Here is a 20,505-nt window from a genome sequence, read left to right on the forward strand (position 1 = left end):
AAGTGTTTCATAGCTGCGGGCCCAATTCTGGACACAACTTTGCATGTTCTATAAATGAACCATACGAATCAATGCAGTTATCTTTGCGATATTATAGGTATCGTTACGAAAACCTTTCGTTTGAGACAACACGAGCTTGCTTTTCAACAAATGACCTCACATACTGTATCAATATGTAGACTCGAAGTAGGGTCTCCTACAGCAAATGGACACGTATACCATGGGGCTACCTCACCACCCTGTCAAGTATGTTTCCTTAAAGGCTGGTAGCGGTTGGGCGCGTAAAGGGCCTTCGTCTAATTGTTTCAATGTCTAAGTCCAATGATCGAAGTCCTTAACCATTTGTTGGAACACACTAGTACATACCAAGAACCATCAGGGGAAGCATTTATGATTCGAACCCACAACCCTCCAACCCAATGTCAAGCTGAACACTTCCACGCAACTCGTGTGTGGGACAGCATGATGCTGTCTATCATATCACGACTGGGGACACGAGAAATGGGCTTCACACATTGTGTCCATGTGGGGAATCGCACCCAGGTCTTCGCGTTTGAACCACTAGGCTACCCCACCACCCTCATGTACATGTAAACAACATATATTGGTGCTACACTGCAACCCCCTGAGATGCTGCTGATATTCATATATATATATACAAAGACACAGCAAGTGAGTTTAGTTTTACGCCGCACTCATTAATATTCGAGCCATATGGCGGCGGTCTGTACCAGACCAGACCAGACAATCCAGTGATCAAGAACATGAGCATTGATCTGCCCAAATGGGAACCGATGACATGTGTCAACCAAGTCAGCGAGCCTGACCAGCCGATCCCGTTAGTCGCCTCCTACGACAAGTACAGTCGCCTTTCATGGCAAACCTGGGTTGCTGAAGGCCTATTATACCCCGGGACCTTCACGGGTCCAAAGACACAATGGAGTTCGCGCTGACAAGCCTCAGATCCAAGTATATATCCAACGTCTTTTTTTATGAGACAGCCTGGGTATCAAACCTGGGTATCGAACCTGCGTATCGAACCAATTTTCTGGACTGGCTCTCAGTCCATTACACCGCGGCAGTGATGTAGCCGTTTTGTAATCCGTATCCACATTGATTTATTCACGATACTTGTGATACGGTACATGCTTGCTTCATGATACACACTTCACCAGTCAACTGTAAGGTTTGTGTGACTTCAAACTTCCAATAGGCCTGTTATGACAACTGCAAATGAGCAAAGTCAAAATGTACACTACTAATTCATGTGAAATGTGTCAAACAAAGCCACACAAGCGAGTGATCTACTTAGATCTGACAGGAAAACGTTTTTCGTGAACACGTTTGTTGAACTGTATGATACGCATCCAACCACACTCGGCCTGAATATATATAGCCTAGGTCAACTCAGACCAGTCTAACAACACTGTTCATTGTCAAATGCTGAATATGACCAAGACAATGTAACCAGAATATTCTAGAGATATTGAGGTGTCATTTTTGCCAAATGCGTTTTTCAAATTGCACAGAAAAAACTCGTCACAATATATGGTTGTGTTGAATCCTCGAAACACCTGAAATAGTAGGAACAAAATTCTGAATGATACCGGATGATGAGGTTTCGCCGACCTGTTCATATCCGCATAAACCCCACATAATTTAGGGCTAAACATCTTACATATGGAAAGAGAAAAGTAGGCCATCGGGTTGTCTGATCATTTAAAGTTTAATAGGTGTTCGGGCATCTAGTAGGCCATAAACTATTGGTAGTTTTCTTTGGTTTGGGGACAAGTGCTCGTGTTATTCCAAAGGGGCGATAACTCTTGTCATCTTACTCATCTTTACTAAATTACAAGGTTGGAACTGGACAAGCATGGAAAAAATAGTTGTCTGAACTTTGTGAATTATAGGCCCAATGTTCCTCAGACCCCCATCAATGTATCGTGGTGAACAGTTTGGAACGGTTCTTTCATAAGCCCATCATGTACCAGCAATTCGGAAAACATCACATAAAATCCCTGACCCCAAAAAGTCAAAACATTCAATAATTAATGACTACCGCCGAGTGGCTCTTACTCCAATAATCATGAAATGCTTTGAGCGAATTATCTTGATCTTAATGTTGCAAAATACTGGACATCAAATGGATCCTTTGCAATTTGTTTACAGGGCCGGACGCGAGGTAGAAGGTGCACTCATTTCACTGCTGCTTAAGATGTATATTCATCTGAACAATTCAAAATCTTATGTAAGGCTCCTCTTCGCGGACTTTTCATCTGCTTTCAATACAATCCAGCCACATTTGATGATAAGAAAAGTATTCAACATGGACGTAAATAGTAACATCATTAAATGGGTAGAGGCCATCTTAACTAACCGATGGCAACAAGTTTTGGTCAATTCGGTCGTAATCTATTGAGTGTCAGTGCTCCTCAATGCTGTGTCCTGTCCCCTGCCCTCTTCACACTTTATACAAATGACCGTAGATCTCATTTAACCACCTGTTTGAATTTCAAATTTGCTGATGATGGTTGGGTTTATTCGTCAATCGGAGTTAGAAATTTCCCTTGAGGAACCAAAGCTTCTCATATCTTATTTTATCCTGCACGATTGCGTCTAGTTGATATAAACTGGGCCCGTCTCTATCATAATGCAAAGGGAGCCGGGAGCCGGGAGCCGGGAGCCGGGAGCCGGGAGCCAGCGCGAGCACTTTCCCACAACCTTTTGGACGTCATACGCTGATTGGTCACCTTAAAGATCTACGTCATTCTAAATACTGGTTATGGGTCCGCTCTGCACTACGACTACTGAATCACTGCGGCCGTCAATAACATCCTCACAGGTAGTTACCAAGTTTGACCTTATGGCGTGTATATTCCATAGTCGTGATTACCTTTTAGGAGACATACTCAATGCCACATGTTTAATCTAGCAGTAGTATTCTATAAGTTATACAGATTTCCAGTCGCCATTGTTCACTTCAGCTTGTACCGTGCGACAATCGATCAGTCTAACCTTTGTAAAAAAAATAATCCTAAGTCTTCAGCCTACAGATTATCCACCCTCGTCAGTAAACACTGATTGTTGCCATGTTACTTGACTGCAGATTACATATCTTTTGTAGTCACTGTAAGGAAAAACAAAACAAAAAAAGCCAAACAAAATCAAGCCCAGCCCTGCAGCAGTGTAAGTTATTTTATACAATGTTGCTGATTTGACACGCCATTTTACATTTTGGACACACCATTTTTCCGGAAGTCACCGTCAATTTTGTTAGCTAAAGATGAAGATTCTAATAATGTTTTACTAAATTCATTTTCTTCTAGTATGAGGACTGTGGTGCTGTTCTGCGTCATCATGGTGGCAGTATCTGTCTCGCATGGACGACACCGCGCAGGACGACGTGCACAAAGATACCTCCTCTCCAAGAAAAGTTGAGTATTCCGATAAAGAATATCTTCTTTATAGTATATAGTGCATCCGCTTTCAATTCATTATACCATGTAAAGTAAACCACACGCCAGGTTACACAGTCTTTTAACCCTGAATAGCAGTGGATGTTTGTAGATGTAGGACACCACCAGTAACGTACACGTTGTTGTACAAATTTGGTAATATCTGTGAGGTGAAGTTTGGTAAACATGAATATTGCTATCCTTCTCCCAACAGTTTTACGTAGAAGTGTTTATCATGTTTGCCCTTTTATATTACGCTATGGATATGACTCAATGTGTAATATCATATACTTCGTATGCATATCTAATGTATGATTACACAATGCCACAAGTAAATTGGTGTAAATTGGCACGGCTCCCACGACCGAAAGCTATGATTACACAATGCCACAAGTAAATTGGTGTAAATTGGCACGGCTCCCACGACCGAAAGCTATGATTACACAATGCCACAAGTAAATTGGTGTAAATTGGCACGGCTCCCACGACCGAAAGCTATGATTACACAATGCCACAAGTAAATTGGTGTAAATTGGCACGGCTCCCACGGCCGAAAGCTATGATTACACAATGCCACAAGTAAATTGGTGTAAATTGGCACGGCTCCCACGACCGAAAGCTATGATTACACAATGCCACAAGTAAATTGGTGTAAATTGGCACGGCTCCCACGGCCGAAAGCTATGATTACACAAAGCCATTTAGAAAGTGGTCAAATGTAACAGATGTCATATTCGGGGTAACACTTTCTTAGTAAAGCACAAATTCTGGTACTTTGGTTGAGTCCCTCCCGGGATTCAAACCCACACCCTCAGAGTCAGACACCTAATCACCAGCACACATCAGAAGTCAGCCGCCTAGCCTGCTCAGCCACAGCCACAAGATGAAAAATGTTAATGAATCATTCAGACAAATGCTCCGTTTTCTTAATTCACAGAAGTATAGGGGATTTGATTGCGATCATATAGATTAGTGTGTTGTGTAGTGTGTTTGTAACCCTCAGCAATATTTCAGGTACATGATAACAGTTTGTAAATAATCGAGCCTGGTCCAAACAATCCAGTGATTACAATACTAAGTATCGACCTACATAATTGGAAATATGAGGGCATAAGTCTTGCATAAATCCATGTAGAACGTGTTTACTTACTCATGGTTCAGAATCTACATCCACTCATGAATAAGGGTGGGTTGGTTTGTTTTACGTCACACTCCGCGACATTCCATCAATATGGCGGCGATCTGTAAATAATCAAATCTGGACTAGACACTCCAGTGATCAGTATCGCAAGTATCCATGGAAGCAGACCCGTGAAGGTCCCGGGGTAGAATAGGATATCAGCAATCTAGGCTTGCCATAAAAGGCGACTATGCTTGTAGTAGGAGGCGACGAACGGGATCGGGTGGTCAGGCTTGGTGACTTGGTTGACACTTGTTATGGATTCCCAGTTGCGCAGATCGATGCTCATGCTGTTCATCACTGAATTGTCTTGTCCAAACTCGATTATTTACAGACCACCGCCATATAGCTGGAATATTGCTGAGTGCGACGGAAAACTCAACTCACACTATCTACGCAAACGGGATACGACATGTGTGAAGCCATGTAGATTGTAACGTGACTAGTCCTTGGGTAAGACCCATGTAGAATGTAAAGTGACGAGTCCTTGACTGACCTTGTCACTTGCAGATGACTATGCACTGAAGGCGTGGATTACCCATTATTTCGACAAGCAGTTGGCAAGATTCCTGAAGATGACAAAGGGGTGGTTAAAAATAAGGCAAGTGATTTTAGGACTATAGTGTTTAAATTCTAGCAAATAAAGTATTGAGGGTAAATTAGTTCCGAACTATTTTCATTTCATTGATACAGTTAAAATCCTCATTTTCCAGAATGTCACCAGTTATCACTGTATGTATTCAGTCCACTATGGTCTGTCTTTACTCACCAGCAAATTGTAGAACAATTCATCGAGTTGCGCAACAAAGAGGAAAATAACCAGTTTTCATATATACGAGCGGATGATGTCATTCTAAGCTCTGTTGCGCAACCCTATTTTGCGCACAGAATCAAAAGCGATTAGAAACAATTCCGATTTGATAGGAAAAAAAAGAATTTTTCATCCGAATTTTTCTGTCATCAGATGACAATGGATTCAGCGCTGTTAAATGTAATGGCAGTTTCATTTTACTCCACTTTAAACAATATTCCAGTAGTATCATCCCCTGTCATTAACTGGGGATCAGTCTGGGCGTCATAGCCTTTAGGCTGAGCGCCCATAAGAGGAACAGTGCCATCTTTTAAAGTTGTGTTTTACATGAAACTAGTGGGCACTTAAATTACATACATGTATTTATAACATGTCAGCTAAATGCAGATGAGACGTCCTTACTTCCCACCTCGAAGTCATGAAAACCGTGATTCGGATATATTTGAAACCCAGTGAGTAGCATTCTGGCACACCCAAGGGGCGTAACTCCGAACACTAAACTCCATAATTGTTATTCTGTGTAATGAGATCGAAAGTCATATCGACATTGGTGCAGCCATTCAAACACTGCCCATTCGCAAAAATTCTGAATATATGTTTCTCATTAAAACACAGCCGTACTCAAGTGAAGGTTCTACTATATATGAACAGACAGCATGTGGTGCGGAACTGCAATTTCTACCGGACGTACGCCACTGACACACTAAAACGCTTTGTAAGTATCTTTTGTTAGGATATGCGGGTTTGAAACGATCTCAAGAATCCAGTAACCTGGTTTGGTCGGTCTAGGTGTCTAGGTTGCTTGCCTTCATGGTACCGCCGCTATGTGGATAGTTGCTCTAAATATCAACCACGCGTTTGTCAGGTCCAGACTCGATCAGATGGCTTGAATATTACAGTGTCAATGGCATCAACAAATCCACTTTACTTCCGCATACTCAGTATGTGTAGAATGGGGTCATCTACGAATCCAATGTTCCAGTTTACAGACCCTTGAAGACTTACGCAATGATGGGTCTTCAGTCAGGAAATTAAGCTGTAAGAGACGTCTTTGGTTGATTATGACATCAAATTCCTGTTGTGCAGATCGATGCTCATGATGTAAACCACGAGATTGTCTACCAGTGAAGATCCGGGTAAGAACTGGCCTTCAGTAACACATGCTTGTTGTAAGAGGCTAGTGTCCTGATCGGGTGGTCATGCTCACTGACTTGGTTGATACGTGTCATCGTATCCAACTGATAGATGGATGGTCATGCTGTTGATCACTGGATTGTCAGGTCCAGACTGGATAATTTACAGACCGCATTCATATAGCTGGAATGTTGGTGAGTGAGGCGTTAATCAACAGTTAATCAATCACTGGATTGTCTGATTGATTTACACCGATCGCGTCATCTAGCTATTGCATTGCCAAGTGTGGGGCATACAAACCATACAAACGTGCTTATGTTCCAGCACCTCCGGACCCGTGAAGGTCCCGGGGTAGAATAGGCCTTCAGCAACCCAGGTTTGCCATAAAGGGCGACTATGCATGTCGTAGTAGGTGACTGACAGGATCGGGTGGTCAGACTCGCTGGCTTGGTTGACAATCGGTTCCCATTTGGGCAGATCGATCCTCATGTTGTTGGTCAGTGGATGTCTGGTCTCACTCACTCACTCACTCACACTCACTCTCATTTACTCTCACTCACTCACTCACTCACTCCAGCACCTCCGCCTAACAGTCAGCAACTATCGACTAATGGGACGGCGTATCGGCCGCCGGATCCAGATGGGGTGGAGGTACTACCGGATGATATCTAAAAGACAGCTGCCAAAGTTCTCTAAGCGCATTGAAAAAGTCCTCGCCAGTAAGTAACAAATAATTTAAACAAATCGGTAATTTCAGTTCAATGTCCAAATGCCTCTGTCGTAAAGTTTTGACAACGTGTTTGGGTTCGTCGATACCATTAATTTTATGTTGTGGTGTATTCGCTCGTGTAACGAGACAGATTTTGAATTACCCAAAGCTTAAAATAATCAACTCCAAAAGCTCTCATGAGCAAGAATATTTTTGCCAAGTTCTTCCAGTGAACACTCACTTCGGAAAAAGATAAAACAAATTTAGTAGTGGTACTGTTGGGGATAGAGACATATTACATGACAATGAAACAGGAGAAACAGTGCAGTTCTATTGAGTATGTATTGTATGTCGTTTCTGTGTGTTAGCTTGAGATTCGATAGGTATTCCCCATGCAGTGGTATCGATACCTTTCCGTTGAAGATAACGTTAGATTTAATAGCTATTTCCCATGTCATGGTATCGATACATTTTCTTTAACGATAACTTTAGACCTGATAGCTATTTCCCATGCAGTGATATGGATACATTTTTGTTAAAGTTAACTTGACATTTGGTAGTTATTTCCCATGCATTAACTATCCATAGCTTTAGTTAAAGGTAACAACGGGTTTGAAAGCAGTTACCATGCATTGTGTATCGAAACCTTTTTCGCTGAGTTAATTAGTAACTATGCGATTTGATTTCCCCAAATGCATTGCAAATCGATGTCTTTACGATAATAATAGATTTGATAGCTATTCCGTATGTATGTAGACCCGTGAAGGTCCCGGGGTAGAATACGCCTTCAGCAATCCATGCTTGCCATAAAAAACGACTACGCTTGTCGTAAGAGGCGACTAACGGGATCGGGTGGTCATGCTAATGCTGTTGGTCACTGGATTGTCTGGTCCAGACTCGATTATTTACAGACCGCCGCCATAGAGCTGGAATATTGCTGGGTGCGGCGTAAAACTAAACACTCTCACTCACTCCTATGTATGTATGCATGTATGTATGTATGTATGTAGGTATGTAGGTATGTATGTATGTATGTATGTATGTATGTATGTATGTATGTATGTATGTATGTAAAATACATTTTCCCAGTCGTACTGGACTTTATGCATATTTTGCCAGAATGTAAACAAGTCACAGAACCCCTCTGCCAGTTCTGTTTATTATTTTGTTGAATTTTCAAAATAATTACAAATATAGTCACGTGAACAGAACCTACCATAGCTACAGGGTGGTACATTACGTTTCCAGGAAGACAGTCGTAGGTATGTACAGACATCGTATTGATATACCTACCATGCCGTAACCGTGGTTATGAAGCCCCTTGTGGAATTGTAGCAGGTGGAAACTTCCTTTGTGCAAGGATCGAACTGAAGCTGACTGAATTCCGTTTTAACAGAAGGGTACACCACAATCACATAGTGACTATTTCATTAAAATGTAATATTTGGTAATGGGTGGATTGGAATTACGTTACATGCATGTGAAGCAATCCATAGCATTCGTTGCTTGAATCTTATTCTCTTTTACAGAACGACCCGGTGACCTAGTTTGCTAGAGTGACCCATGCCCAGATGATGAGGTAACATATTAGTTAGTGACAGTGGTTCAGTGAGGGTTGAACGACAATGAAGATGGGGTGGGATAGCATAGTGGTTAAAGCGTTGGCTTGTCATGCTGAAAACCCAGTTCGATCCCGTCATGGGTAGAATGTGTGAAGCCATTTCTGGCGTCCCCGCTTTGATATTGCTGAAAGCAGTGTATAACTATACTCACTCACTCACTAACCCACTCACTCATCCCAGTGTGGCTGTGGGTTATTCAACTGGTTAAGGAGAACCGTGTTCAGTTCCCTTCATGGGGTACAAGACCTTTCGAGGTACCCAGTGGTCTTGCCAGAATATTCTTAAAAGGGGAATAAACGCCGCCCGCTCTCTCATATCCCATAATCTAATGTCATACCGTTTGTAAGTGAGTGAGTTACTTAGCAGTTTTTCTCAAACTTCCATGGTGGGACTCCAGAAAAGGGGTTCACACGTTGTACCCATGTGGGAAATCAAACCGGGGTCTTCCTGTGACCAACCTAGTATTATATCTGTTATATGGTGGATCAGGGCGCTGAAGACCAAGTACTGAAAGCTCGCCCTGGCCATGCCAAGTGTTCTGGGTTTCCTGGCCTTAAGGATGATGAAGTATTACGAAAACTGGCATACGATATAACAATATTATAACATATAACAATAACAATAACTGCTCACTATTTACCGTCTTTTTCCAGCCATGTTTAGAGGGATGATGTCAAGGTTCTGGTACAGATTAATAACAGCATTTCCTTGCATTTAATGTTTCTTCTTTTGTTCCAGATGTCCAACTCCATCCAGTGTGTTCGCCTCATCTCAAGTGCTCCTGTGACAGACTCTGTCAAGTTTGCATCCAACCTTGAGCTTCGCAGCATCCGTACCAATGGAACACTCTCAAGGTCAAGGCCACTGGTAGTCCTGGTTGGTTGGATGATGGCGAAGAAGCGTCATCTGGATAAATATGGAAACCTGCATCTGAGCAAAGGATTTGACGTACTAAGTGTTCAGGTTCCTCCCAGCAAAGTGATCCAACCTAAAAAGGCACAGGGTGTCATGCAGAGGGTTATTGACATTCTGGATGAAAGCAGCAGACGTGATAAGCCCCTCATGATCCATGGATTCTCTGTTGGGGGATATCTCTGTGGCGAGATGCTGGTCACTCTGAGGGACCAGGCCGCAAGGTACAGAAACATCCGAGATCGGCTTGTGGGTCAGATTTATGACAGCCCCGTTGAGTTTGAAGGTGTTCCACGAGGATTTGCTGATGTTGTAGCCTTTCACTTTTTCCACGAACCATATTTTGTTTATTTATTGATGTCATTTTACAATCATTGTCATTTTGACAATCAACATATTTAAAGGTCCTTGATAAGAATGGTTTCCCTTTCATTACAGGTTTTCCACTTCGCGACCATCTAGTGTTTCCTATTCTGTGTGACTTGGACATGTCTGATAGTAATCAGCTGTGTTTATTCGAGAAATAAAGTGACTTTCTCAGTCCCATTTTGCAACAATCCTGTGTGTCGATATAATGGACCAATCTAATTGCAGTTTCAGTCACATAGCAAACATAATGAAAAAGCAACCGCTTTTTTCATCGTTGTTGCGAAAATGTTGAGCAAGCCCACAATCCTATCTTCATATAAAGCTTTGCAACCAATGGGGTTACACGACACAACTGCACTGCTTGCTACGCGCCTGTTTTAGGTCTGTGGGCATAATAAAGTGGGACTACTTTAGGAACAAATAAAGCTTCAGCTGAAGGTGCCGAACAATGTGTGCTTAGATTACATCAGTAATCGTGTACAGATTGTTCGTGTACAACCTTACACCATAACTGTGCACCTTGCTTCCACATCACGCAATGATTCAGACAAAAGCCATGAACAGGATTTCAGATTCATTAAGAGTAAGAAGGTAATAGGTTAAAATGATTTCGAGTATCTTTGGCAAAGTTACCTGAGGATGGTTTATGCATTAAATATGGAAACATGAAGAGCCATGATTTTTTCAATAGAATTATCTGAAAACCCATTCACAAAATATACAAATTTAGCCTTCTTCATCAGGTCTGAGATGTTTAGGCAGTCTAAAGGTTAAAGCTTTCGCTTGTTAGGCTGAAGAACAGAGTCGATTCCGCACTTGGTATTAATTTGTGAAGTTCATTGATCTTGTGCCCCCCGGCACTGGATCACTGGACTGTCTGGCTCAGACACGATTATTTACAGACATAATGCCGAGATATTGCTGAATGCGGGGTTAACCAACAAAGCAACGTACGTAATCTAATCTGGAGTTCCAGTTTACGACCATGGAAGTATCAGCCTTTGGTCTAGCGTCTCAACTAAGCTACGTTGTGAAACAAGAGCCCGAATGTAAGAAAAAATTTATTTACAAAAAAACCCGTTTCACAATAGTGAAGATGTATATTGTGTTTCAACTGTGATGTTGACAATTTTATAAAGGATTTTAATCAAGTTAATTGTTGGATTCGACCCAGCGGATCCTAGAACAACAAGGGAAGTAACCCGCCTCTATCTTACACTCTCCATATGCTTCCGTATTACAGTGGAATACTGCATTTTTAGCATGATCAAACTATTCTTGAGAGTCTTTCGGCCAAATGCCATCTGAAATGATGATCACTTCCGTTTTGACATGTATGCTGCCATCACTGTCAGGAGTGAAACAAAGATGGCGGATGATGTCATTTTCTCTGAACCGGATGTCGGACAAGGATCAGCATACCCGGATGTGTCTTTGCATGCGTCTTCTTTGCTTTGGAGTTTAGCCACCGAGTAGGACATATACTGCCGATAGGTGTCGGGAACGATCTTTAGATACCTTAAACCGACGAGGGATAGTTGGTTTTCGCGAATAAAATCGCCGGCCTGAAATTTGCACCTGTCACAAAAAAAAGAAACACGTTAAATTTAAATATTCCAATGTGCAAAATTCATTAATTACAGTCAGTCTTTAACAATCACTACAGCTCAACAATGATCGGACTCCTGAAGATCCGGGCTTCAAAAACTTATGCTTATCACGAGAGGCGACTAAAGGGATAGGGCGTTCAGGCTAGTTGCTCACTATACCAGTCACTGGATTGTCCAGACTGGAACATTTACAAACCGTGGCCATATAGTCGAACAGTACCAGACAAACCAATGTCGAAACCAGCAGGGAAGGTTCATTCAATTCAATTACTGCATACAAACTCACCTGTTCAAAACAAATTCACGGCAATCATCTCCAGTATATGACGTAACAGAGGAAACGTTTACAGGAGCCATCTGTTCAAACAATGCAAACAGGTAGAGCGTGTTCAACCTTGAAGTCATGGGAAGAAGCCAGTCATACACAGCGTCACCGGAAGTGATGTTAGTACCCCGGATGTTGACGATCATCCAATGAACATACGAGTCCTGTTTGGTCATGTTGAGTTCAGGGTTGGCGTCATACATGATCAGCGTGAACTCCTTGTCTGTAAAAACAATAACGCCAGGTTGAAAAAATGAGAAATATACTGAAGGGGTGGATTGTTTGAAACAGTTGATACTTTGGCAGCAAATAAAGTGTGAGATATAGGAATCACGTTTTTGGCTTACATAGTAAAACAGCTTGAGTGAGTGAGTATGGTCTTACACCACTTATTCCAATGATAATATTCCAGCACTGTTGTGATGGGGGGACATCAGAAATGAGCTACACACATTATATACATGTGCGGAATCGAACACAGGTCTGCAGCGTGCCGAGGAAACGCCTTAACCACTGGGTGTCAGGTTGATGTGACACGAATTCCAGAAGTGATACAGCTCTGTTTAGACTTTTGTGAAACTTCTGATAATGGGTGGTCATAATAAGGGCGGTTCGATCCCACGATCACTCGATTCGGGAGCAACTAAGGGCCGCAACCCTGATCATAGTTGCAACCTGTACAGGAGACAATCGAGCCTGACACCGGAAAATCTAAACGCCTTTCATCGTAGACAACAAAGTCAGATAGTGAGGTCATACCAAAGTAATGAATGGTAAGTTTTACCACCGTCGACAGCACCTATTAAGCAACATATATTAATAAGCATGGATTTATTCTGTATTATTTGTGACCTTTTGTGACAGTAAGTCGATATGTTTGCCATATCGCAGTTTTACAGCAGTTTGACTTCACATGTACCGATGAGGCAACCCTAGATAAAAGGACGTGCTACAAACATACAACAAAATTATTTTGTATGTTTTGCAAAAGAGGGCATATGCCCATGTCTATTAGAGCCTAAACAAAAATATATATGGTAACACAGTGGTATATATGTTTGATAAGGAATGTATTTGGGACTTTCATTTTGTAGTCTTTCCGCGACTGTCGTCAGACCGGTAACGTTTCGGTGAGGTTTGTTATGGTTCAGTCAAATCCAATTTTGAATGTATCTTTTGTTTTCTGGCAGTTTGTGTTTAGAAATAAATATAATTGATTTCTAAATCGCCTGGTATCCATTGACAGCTGAAAGTCAAAACCAACTTCATAGGCAATCAGGGTGAATTACCTTTGAGTGTTACTGCAGGTGCTTGAAGGATTTCCGTGGGAACGAGGTTGATATTCGGGGTGTTTCGAGTCTCCACGGTTTCGACAGTGCCGGAGTGCATATAATCCAAAGTCACGTTGACCGCGCTGGAATGTAGAGGAAGACACATGACCACATAACAGACGCTAGGTTTGGGTTTTTTGTTGTTGTTGTTGTTGTTGTTTTGTCTTTTTTAAAACAATAAATACGCATACTATGAATCATCGGTGTTCGAATCACTCTTTGAGCAATAATTTTTGAATATATAAATCTGGACTTTTGTAACCGTACATTTTTATATGATTAACATATATATTTCAAATTTGAACGAAATCGGTGAGGAAATGATAAGTTTAGAAAATTCTATTGTTACACGCATTATATAAAATGCATGTTATGAATTTTCTACAGAACAGTGATTCGAACCCCTGTGCTATATAGAATATAACAGTACCTTCATGCAATGATATCAAGAGATGAATTTTGAAGAGATATCATTTCAGGAACATCCGTTTATTATTAGCCTAATTATTTTAAAGGTGAATTCAGTTTGCAGGAATATATTATAAAGGCAGACTTATGAAGATAGGCTCAGAATATTTTTTTTCTAGAACTCACTGGGATCATGTACGTATTTCGATACAATATCCCTGATCCACCCCTGAAACTCGTTGGTAGCGGGAAAATATCAATTTAACTTTAGAATCTTCTTCCCACAAATATCAATACTACATACTACAGGGTTCTAAAAACAGAAACAACGGCATACATTCTGTGCACACACTCGTGCGGATCTTTTTATAACATGAATCGTCACCATATGGCTGAAATATGTCCTCACTCACTCACTCACTATAACATGGATTGTGTGAATTCGCCTTCAATCTTTCAACCAGTTCCCACATAGGAATGCTGTGGATGACATCAGTGAACTCCGTCTGACCAGGACTATATGTCTTATCAAACGTGGTCTTGACTTAGTATTCACTGTTGTCCGTTTTGATGGGGTACAAAGTGGTCAAATCCCTAACAACTGTTTCGAACAAGTGGATCAGCAAAACAATTTGGAGAAAACAGTTCCTCCAGGTCGTGTTTATCAGCATGTTTGGTACAATAGTATTTCTAAAATATTAAAAGCACCAACCCCTTCTTCACGCCCATGCAGCAAGCTTCATACGTTATTGGGGAGGCGGTGAAGGTGACGTCAAGTGATATACGAAGGTCGAAAGGGGAGGTAAGTGACGGTAGTCCTCCTCGTTGTTGAATGTAGTTGCCAAGCCCTGCAAATGAGACAAGGGAAGTCTGTATAGGAGCGAGGGAGTTGGGTTTCACTTTAAGCAATATTCTAACAATAAACAGGGCTAGAATATGTACACACGAACACCCATAACTTACACTGTCCATAGTAGTGAGGACATCTGTTGTGAAACTTCATTCCACGGACAAGCACTGCAGCGTATTCATCATTGGTTACCTTGACGACGTTCAGGCCATAGGAATCTGTACATAAAATATGAAAAGCCACACATAGTAACCTAAAGTTTGAATAAAAACATATAGTTTGAAAGAAAATATGAAGACATATGAAGTAAGTCTTCTCCCTAATCTTGGGAGGGGTGAATAAAACGGGGCCTTAATGTCATAGTGGTAACAAAAGGTCACATTTTTCCAAACAATATGTTTCAAATTAACTTACTAAAAATGTATAGTCTACCAGCTCCATGTGAAGAGGAATTAATGATTCCATTAAAAGTGTTAATTCAGTTGTCAAGATTACATTATTTAGAGTCTGATACTGTCACTGGAGGGGGGAACACAACAGACCATCTCACAGAAATCACGGCATAATGTAACATGATGAAGTTTTGGTCAGCAAACCACCAACACATAGAATTTAATATCTATACCAAAGATCAAAGCACTGGTTAGGCAAGTAAACCTGCTTCCTTTGGTTCTCACCTGTAAGGTTGAATCGGGACACCAACATGTCGAGGTACATGCTTCCTCCATTGGCTGCTGTATGATTGTTGAAGAACGCCGTGACGACAGTGGCGTTTAGAGACGTCGGCTGTCTCAACACCATCCAGACGTAGGGGTTTGTGCGAGCCACGGGACTCGCTGGACCAAAATAAGACTTGATAGTCTGGGGGAGAAAAACAAAAATATTATCTACAACTACAAGATCAACTACAGTGGGTAGATGCAAGTTATGACGTCAAATACATGTCAAATGCATGGCCTAGCAAGAAATGTTCACCTTTCACCTGATGTTATCGCCGTTCAATTATGATCCACGCATTTGGCTTTGTCGTAGTCACACAAATGACTGTGCTTTTAGCAGGGATTACTAATGAACAGCTGATGTTGCGATTTCATTAAATCTTATACTCTGCTAAGTCATAGTCCAGCAGTTCCAGGCAAACATAGCGAGTAACATTCGGGCTCCAAATGGTCAGATGATTACCCATCCGGTTACTGGATCAATACCACGTGCCCGAAATTAGTTCTGTGACGCCACGCATGAGTGTTTTCTGATTAAGATGCAACATACTTCTCCTCCCTGTAGTCGTCCACCAGCGACGTTGACGTACAACGCATGCGTGTAGAAAATACCGGCGTCATACAGCACTACAGTGTAAAGTGCGCCGTCATCCGCCTCCCATGTTACTTCCGGCTGCTCACGCAGGTCGAATGGGTTGTATAAGTTGTCGTCAAGAGGGTCGATGGTGAAGGTGCGTTTTGTCGTCATTGGCACCGTCACTTTTCTTCCACAGCCTTCGTATGTACCTGCAGAAGTAAATATTTGATCGAGTAATTTAAACATTAATTATCGTAAACATTCCTTACTTTGGGATCCGGTAGGAATTGATCTTCAGCAACCCACGCTTGTCGCAAGAGGCAGCTAACGGGACTGTGTGGTCAGGCTCGCTGACGTGGTTGACACATGTCATCGAATCCCAATAGCGTATATCGATACTCATGCCTCTGATCCCAGTATTGTCTGGCCAAGACTCAGATATTTACAGACCGCCACCATGCATGTAATATTCCTGAATGCGGCGTAAAACTAAACTCAGTCCTCACCTTGGAGAGAACGCTTTTTTGTTTGTTTTTTCTCTCTCGTAAGATAGTGTATATAGTGCAGTCGAATGCACGTTACCGTTACTGGACACGGCTCGCCTAACGGCGTCATTCATCCATATTGACTATGAAGAGTTCTGTCCCTTAACAGTGTCAGGATTCTGGCCGTTGTGTAACACACATCGATTATGTTTCTTGTTCAACCTAGTACAAGTGTGACCTCATTCTGGGATTAAAAACAATATATTTTGGTGTCCGAAATAGTACCGCTGAGGACGCTTACCTGGAGATGTAGTATACGTGACGTTAACGATGAAGGAGAAACCGTTGGTGTCGGTGGCGGCGTCTCCCAACAGTCGAGTAAGAAGGGAAGTGCGGGAGGGTTTAGCGTTCATACACCTCAAGGTGTTTTGCAACTCAGCGGGGCAGGATGTCGTATACGCCGTCCCAAACCAGTATGCTGAAGTGCTGGTGTAGAGGGACGTAACGCCCGCCACGCAAGACGCATCGTGGTCGACACTACAGGCTGTCTGGGAATTAATACCTGCAGAAACAAAATGGTTTATTGCATTTGTGTTTATGGCAATGTAACTATAAATTCACATTAGCAGAATTCTTTCACTTCATCGTATCGTCCCACATTTCTTTAACCCCAGTATCTAATATTAACATAAAAATATTCACAGTATCAAACACATTTTATCTCACATAGTCATAAATAAACTTGCACATCATCAACATCATCATCAACATCATCATCATCATCATCATCATCCATTCACATTATCATCACATAATTACATTACCGTCTCAAATTCACATTATCGTTTTACATTCACACTATCGTCCTACATTCACAGTCTCACCATACTTTCACATTATCGAACTGCATTCACATTATCGCCCTGCATTCACATTATCGCCCTACATTCACAGTCTCACCATACTTTCACATTATCGCCCTGCATTCACATTATCGCCCTGCATTCACATTATCGCCCTGCATTCACATTATCGCCATACATTCACTGTATTATCACACATTATCACCATACATAAACATTATCGTCAGTTATTTACATCATCACCTTACATTCACTTTACCAGTATACATTAACGTTATTATCATAAATATATTTGCAGTATATTTGTATCATCCCTCAGCATTAACACTGCGTCATGCGTATTAATCTCTGTTAATTTTTATTTATTCGAAATAACATTCATAATATGATGTTCCAAAAGATATAAGAAGGTGACTATGCTCCAAGCGTTAAGTCTCAAATCCTGCTGTTGTAGATCACCGACTGGCACCCTCTCAAGAAAACAGCCACGCATATTGACTGAGTGGGATAAGTTTTACGCCGCGTTTAGCAATATTCCATCAAGGTGGACACCAGAAATGGGCTTTACACATTGTACCCATGTGGGGAATCAAAACGGGTCTTCCGCGTAACGACCGAACGTGACGACACCTAGAACGATCTAGGCTTACCCACCGCGCCCATGCACGTGCAACCCTGTCACGTGCGGCACGCCTACTTTCGCAACACACGCTGTCAATACGTTTGTTAACTTAACGTTTGTTTAACGGTAGATCAACAGGACACGATCACCCGAGACAGTGACACTATCTTATTTTAACGTTCAGAACAAGAGGATCAGGTAAATAAATTACCGGGAACAGGATGAACCCATATCCTGGTATAATTCCTGTAACTAGGCAGTAAGTGACCCGTAACAACCTGTTACAAATTTACCGACGGCCATCGCGTGCAGGGACATGCGGATATTACTGCCATGGTGAGATGCGGTAACGCACCTGGCAAACCTCCAACCGGATTTGGCTCCGGCGCAGCGATGACTTAGCATAACATACTATGCTGGCTCTCCGCATGGAACTCTGGGTGTGAGAGTGGTGGCTAAGCACCGTAAATATCGCCGTCATCAACAGACGGAACAATCGACGTGTTCAACACGTGCACATTCAAAACGAAGGCTGTCCCGAGTGAATATTTGGTCGGTATATTTCACAGGTGGTCATGTCTGGGTCATTCATACGTTGAGTTGAGTTGAGTCGAGTCGAGTTTTACACCGCACTCAGCAATATCCCAGCTATATGGCGGTGGTCTGTAAATAATCGAGTCTGGACCAGACAATCCAGTGATCAACAGCATGAGCTTCGATCTGCGCAATTGGGAACCGATGACATGTGTCAACCAAGTCAGCGAGTCTGACCACCCGATCACGGTCAGTCATACGCTGGTGATATGATCATTTCTCGAAACAAACTGAAGTTTTTACTCAAATTTCAAACTGAATTTGACAATTTGAAACAGCTGAACTCAAGCGCATTTGTAAAATAAAAAGAGTCCAAACAACTTAAGCAATTTATTCACACAAGTCAAAGTGTCTACTATTTTTTAGTTTGATATCAGTTTCGGTACATTTTGGGAAATGTATTCTCTCAAATTTGAGTTAAAAACTCTATCTTAAGTCAAAACTCAGACTTATGTAAGTTTGTTTCGAGAAATCGGGGCCAGGCCTCAGATAATAAATAACGTTGAGCAGGGACGGAAAATTTTCGAAACAACTTATGTCTGAGGTTCGAATTTGGAAGAAAACTCAGCAAAATGGATAGCCTCAAATAAACCGAAATCGAACGTAATCTCAAACGTAGTGGACATTTCGAGGCTTTTTAAACAAGTTACTTAGGATGTTTTGTGTTTTGGTTTGAGAAATGTGAGTGAGCTGTTTTAAATTCCAAAACTCAATTTGAATGTGATTAAATACTTAAGTTTGTTTCGAGAAATCGGTGCTTGCAGCTTTAAAGTTTATTAAGGTTAATAATCGAAGGTGACTGTCACATTGTAAATCCCACTGAGATTTTAAGGAACGAGTACAGTACATTAGTCAGAAATGAAAACGGTTGAATTTTTAAAATATATCGCAAAAATGGAAACATAATAAATGAAAAACGTAATTCTTTTTTCTTGAGAATATTGGGTGAAGGGTGTTTATTTGACAGACAATGAAGCATAGCTTTCTAACAGTTGTTTTAAATATAAACACCTTTTTGGAAAGAAATTCAAATTATTATTTTAATCATGGTCATGTTTGTGGTTATGAGGGATGGGTAGGCAACAGGTAAAGCGTCCGCTTGTCCCGCTGGAGAACCGGATTCGATCCTCCTGAGAGAAGACAATGTGTGAGCCATTTTCTGATGTCCCCTGTCGGGATATTTTTGTAATATTGCTAAAGGTGGCGTAAAAATATACATCATCAACATGAAATGTGCAATTTTCGTTTTGAAAAGTTGTATTCGAAACTCTTCAGACTTTCAGGAGTTGCGTGTTGCTGTGTGCAAGTTGTGTGCAGAATGCCAGAAATGGGGAATACCAGAAATGGGCGTCACACATTGTACCCATGTTGGGAATCGAACCAAAATCCGGGTCTTCGGCGAACGCTTTAACTATAGTAGCTTAAACCACTGCTATAGGCAGCACGAAGCATTCATTATGAAAAATTGGTACTTAAAACGACAGGTTCAAAGGTAATCTCCTAAATCATCTGTTCGAGAAGCTAAGGCAAGTTTTTGTTCAGTCCCACACATGAGTAATTTGAAAGGGGCCAAAACAAATCCTGGTACACTGAGATTAAGACACTGAGGGGAGAGAATAAGCTATGCCAACAGTCAATTACGTAGACGCATTTTAAACTTGAACTATTACGGTGTACATGTTATTTTAAAGTATAATGTTTGCTAAAATTGACTTACCGCGAAACACGACAATTTGAAGAACAACAATGGCCAGCAGAGGAACCATGGTGATGCAGTTTGTAAAGCTTGATACCAGTGTACCTTCAGGACAGTTGGGTGCTGTAGGCGAGGCAGTACGCCTTATATACCTGGGAACACTGTCGTTCGTTGAGATAGTTCGGAGAAACCCGGATCTCCCATTTCGTAAGTGTTTATTTTACAGAAGCTCT

At 41.6% G+C, this 20,505-nt stretch overlaps 3 protein-coding genes across 3 annotated transcripts; 2 read left to right on the forward strand and 1 right to left on the reverse strand.

Moving 5' to 3' along the window:
- The first annotated feature begins 3,327 nt into the window (after window positions 1–3,327).
- On the forward strand, window positions 3,328–7,307 carry LOC137260738 (egg-lysin-like). The gene is made up of 4 exons (XM_067798318.1): window positions 3,328–3,433; window positions 5,146–5,236; window positions 6,062–6,161; window positions 7,158–7,307. The coding sequence occupies exons 1-4, from the start codon at window positions 3,328–3,330 to the stop codon at window positions 7,305–7,307; spliced, it is 447 nt and encodes a 148-aa protein (XP_067654419.1).
- A 2,321-nt stretch (window positions 7,308–9,628) lies between these two features.
- LOC137260739 (transmembrane protein 53-like) lies at window positions 9,629–10,225 on the forward strand. Its single transcript, XM_067798319.1, has one exon. It carries the CDS (start codon window positions 9,629–9,631, stop codon window positions 10,223–10,225), a length of 597 nt encoding a protein of 198 aa, XP_067654420.1.
- On the reverse strand, window positions 10,147–20,505 carry LOC137261347 (uncharacterized). Its single transcript, XM_067799090.1, has 9 exons — window positions 20,294–20,505; window positions 16,799–17,059; window positions 15,986–16,221; window positions 15,394–15,577; window positions 14,830–14,934; window positions 14,579–14,714; window positions 13,417–13,541; window positions 12,089–12,350; window positions 10,147–11,770 (listed from the first exon to the last, which is right to left on the reverse strand). Exons 1-9 carry the CDS (start codon window positions 20,340–20,342, stop codon window positions 11,509–11,511), a joined length of 1,620 nt encoding a protein of 539 aa, XP_067655191.1. The 5' UTR covers window positions 20,343–20,505; the 3' UTR covers window positions 10,147–11,508.

This window comes from Haliotis asinina, chromosome 14 (assembly GCF_037392515.1).
Source record: "Haliotis asinina isolate JCU_RB_2024 chromosome 14, JCU_Hal_asi_v2, whole genome shotgun sequence".
Taxonomy (NCBI): Eukaryota; Metazoa; Mollusca; class Gastropoda; order Lepetellida; family Haliotidae; genus Haliotis; species Haliotis asinina.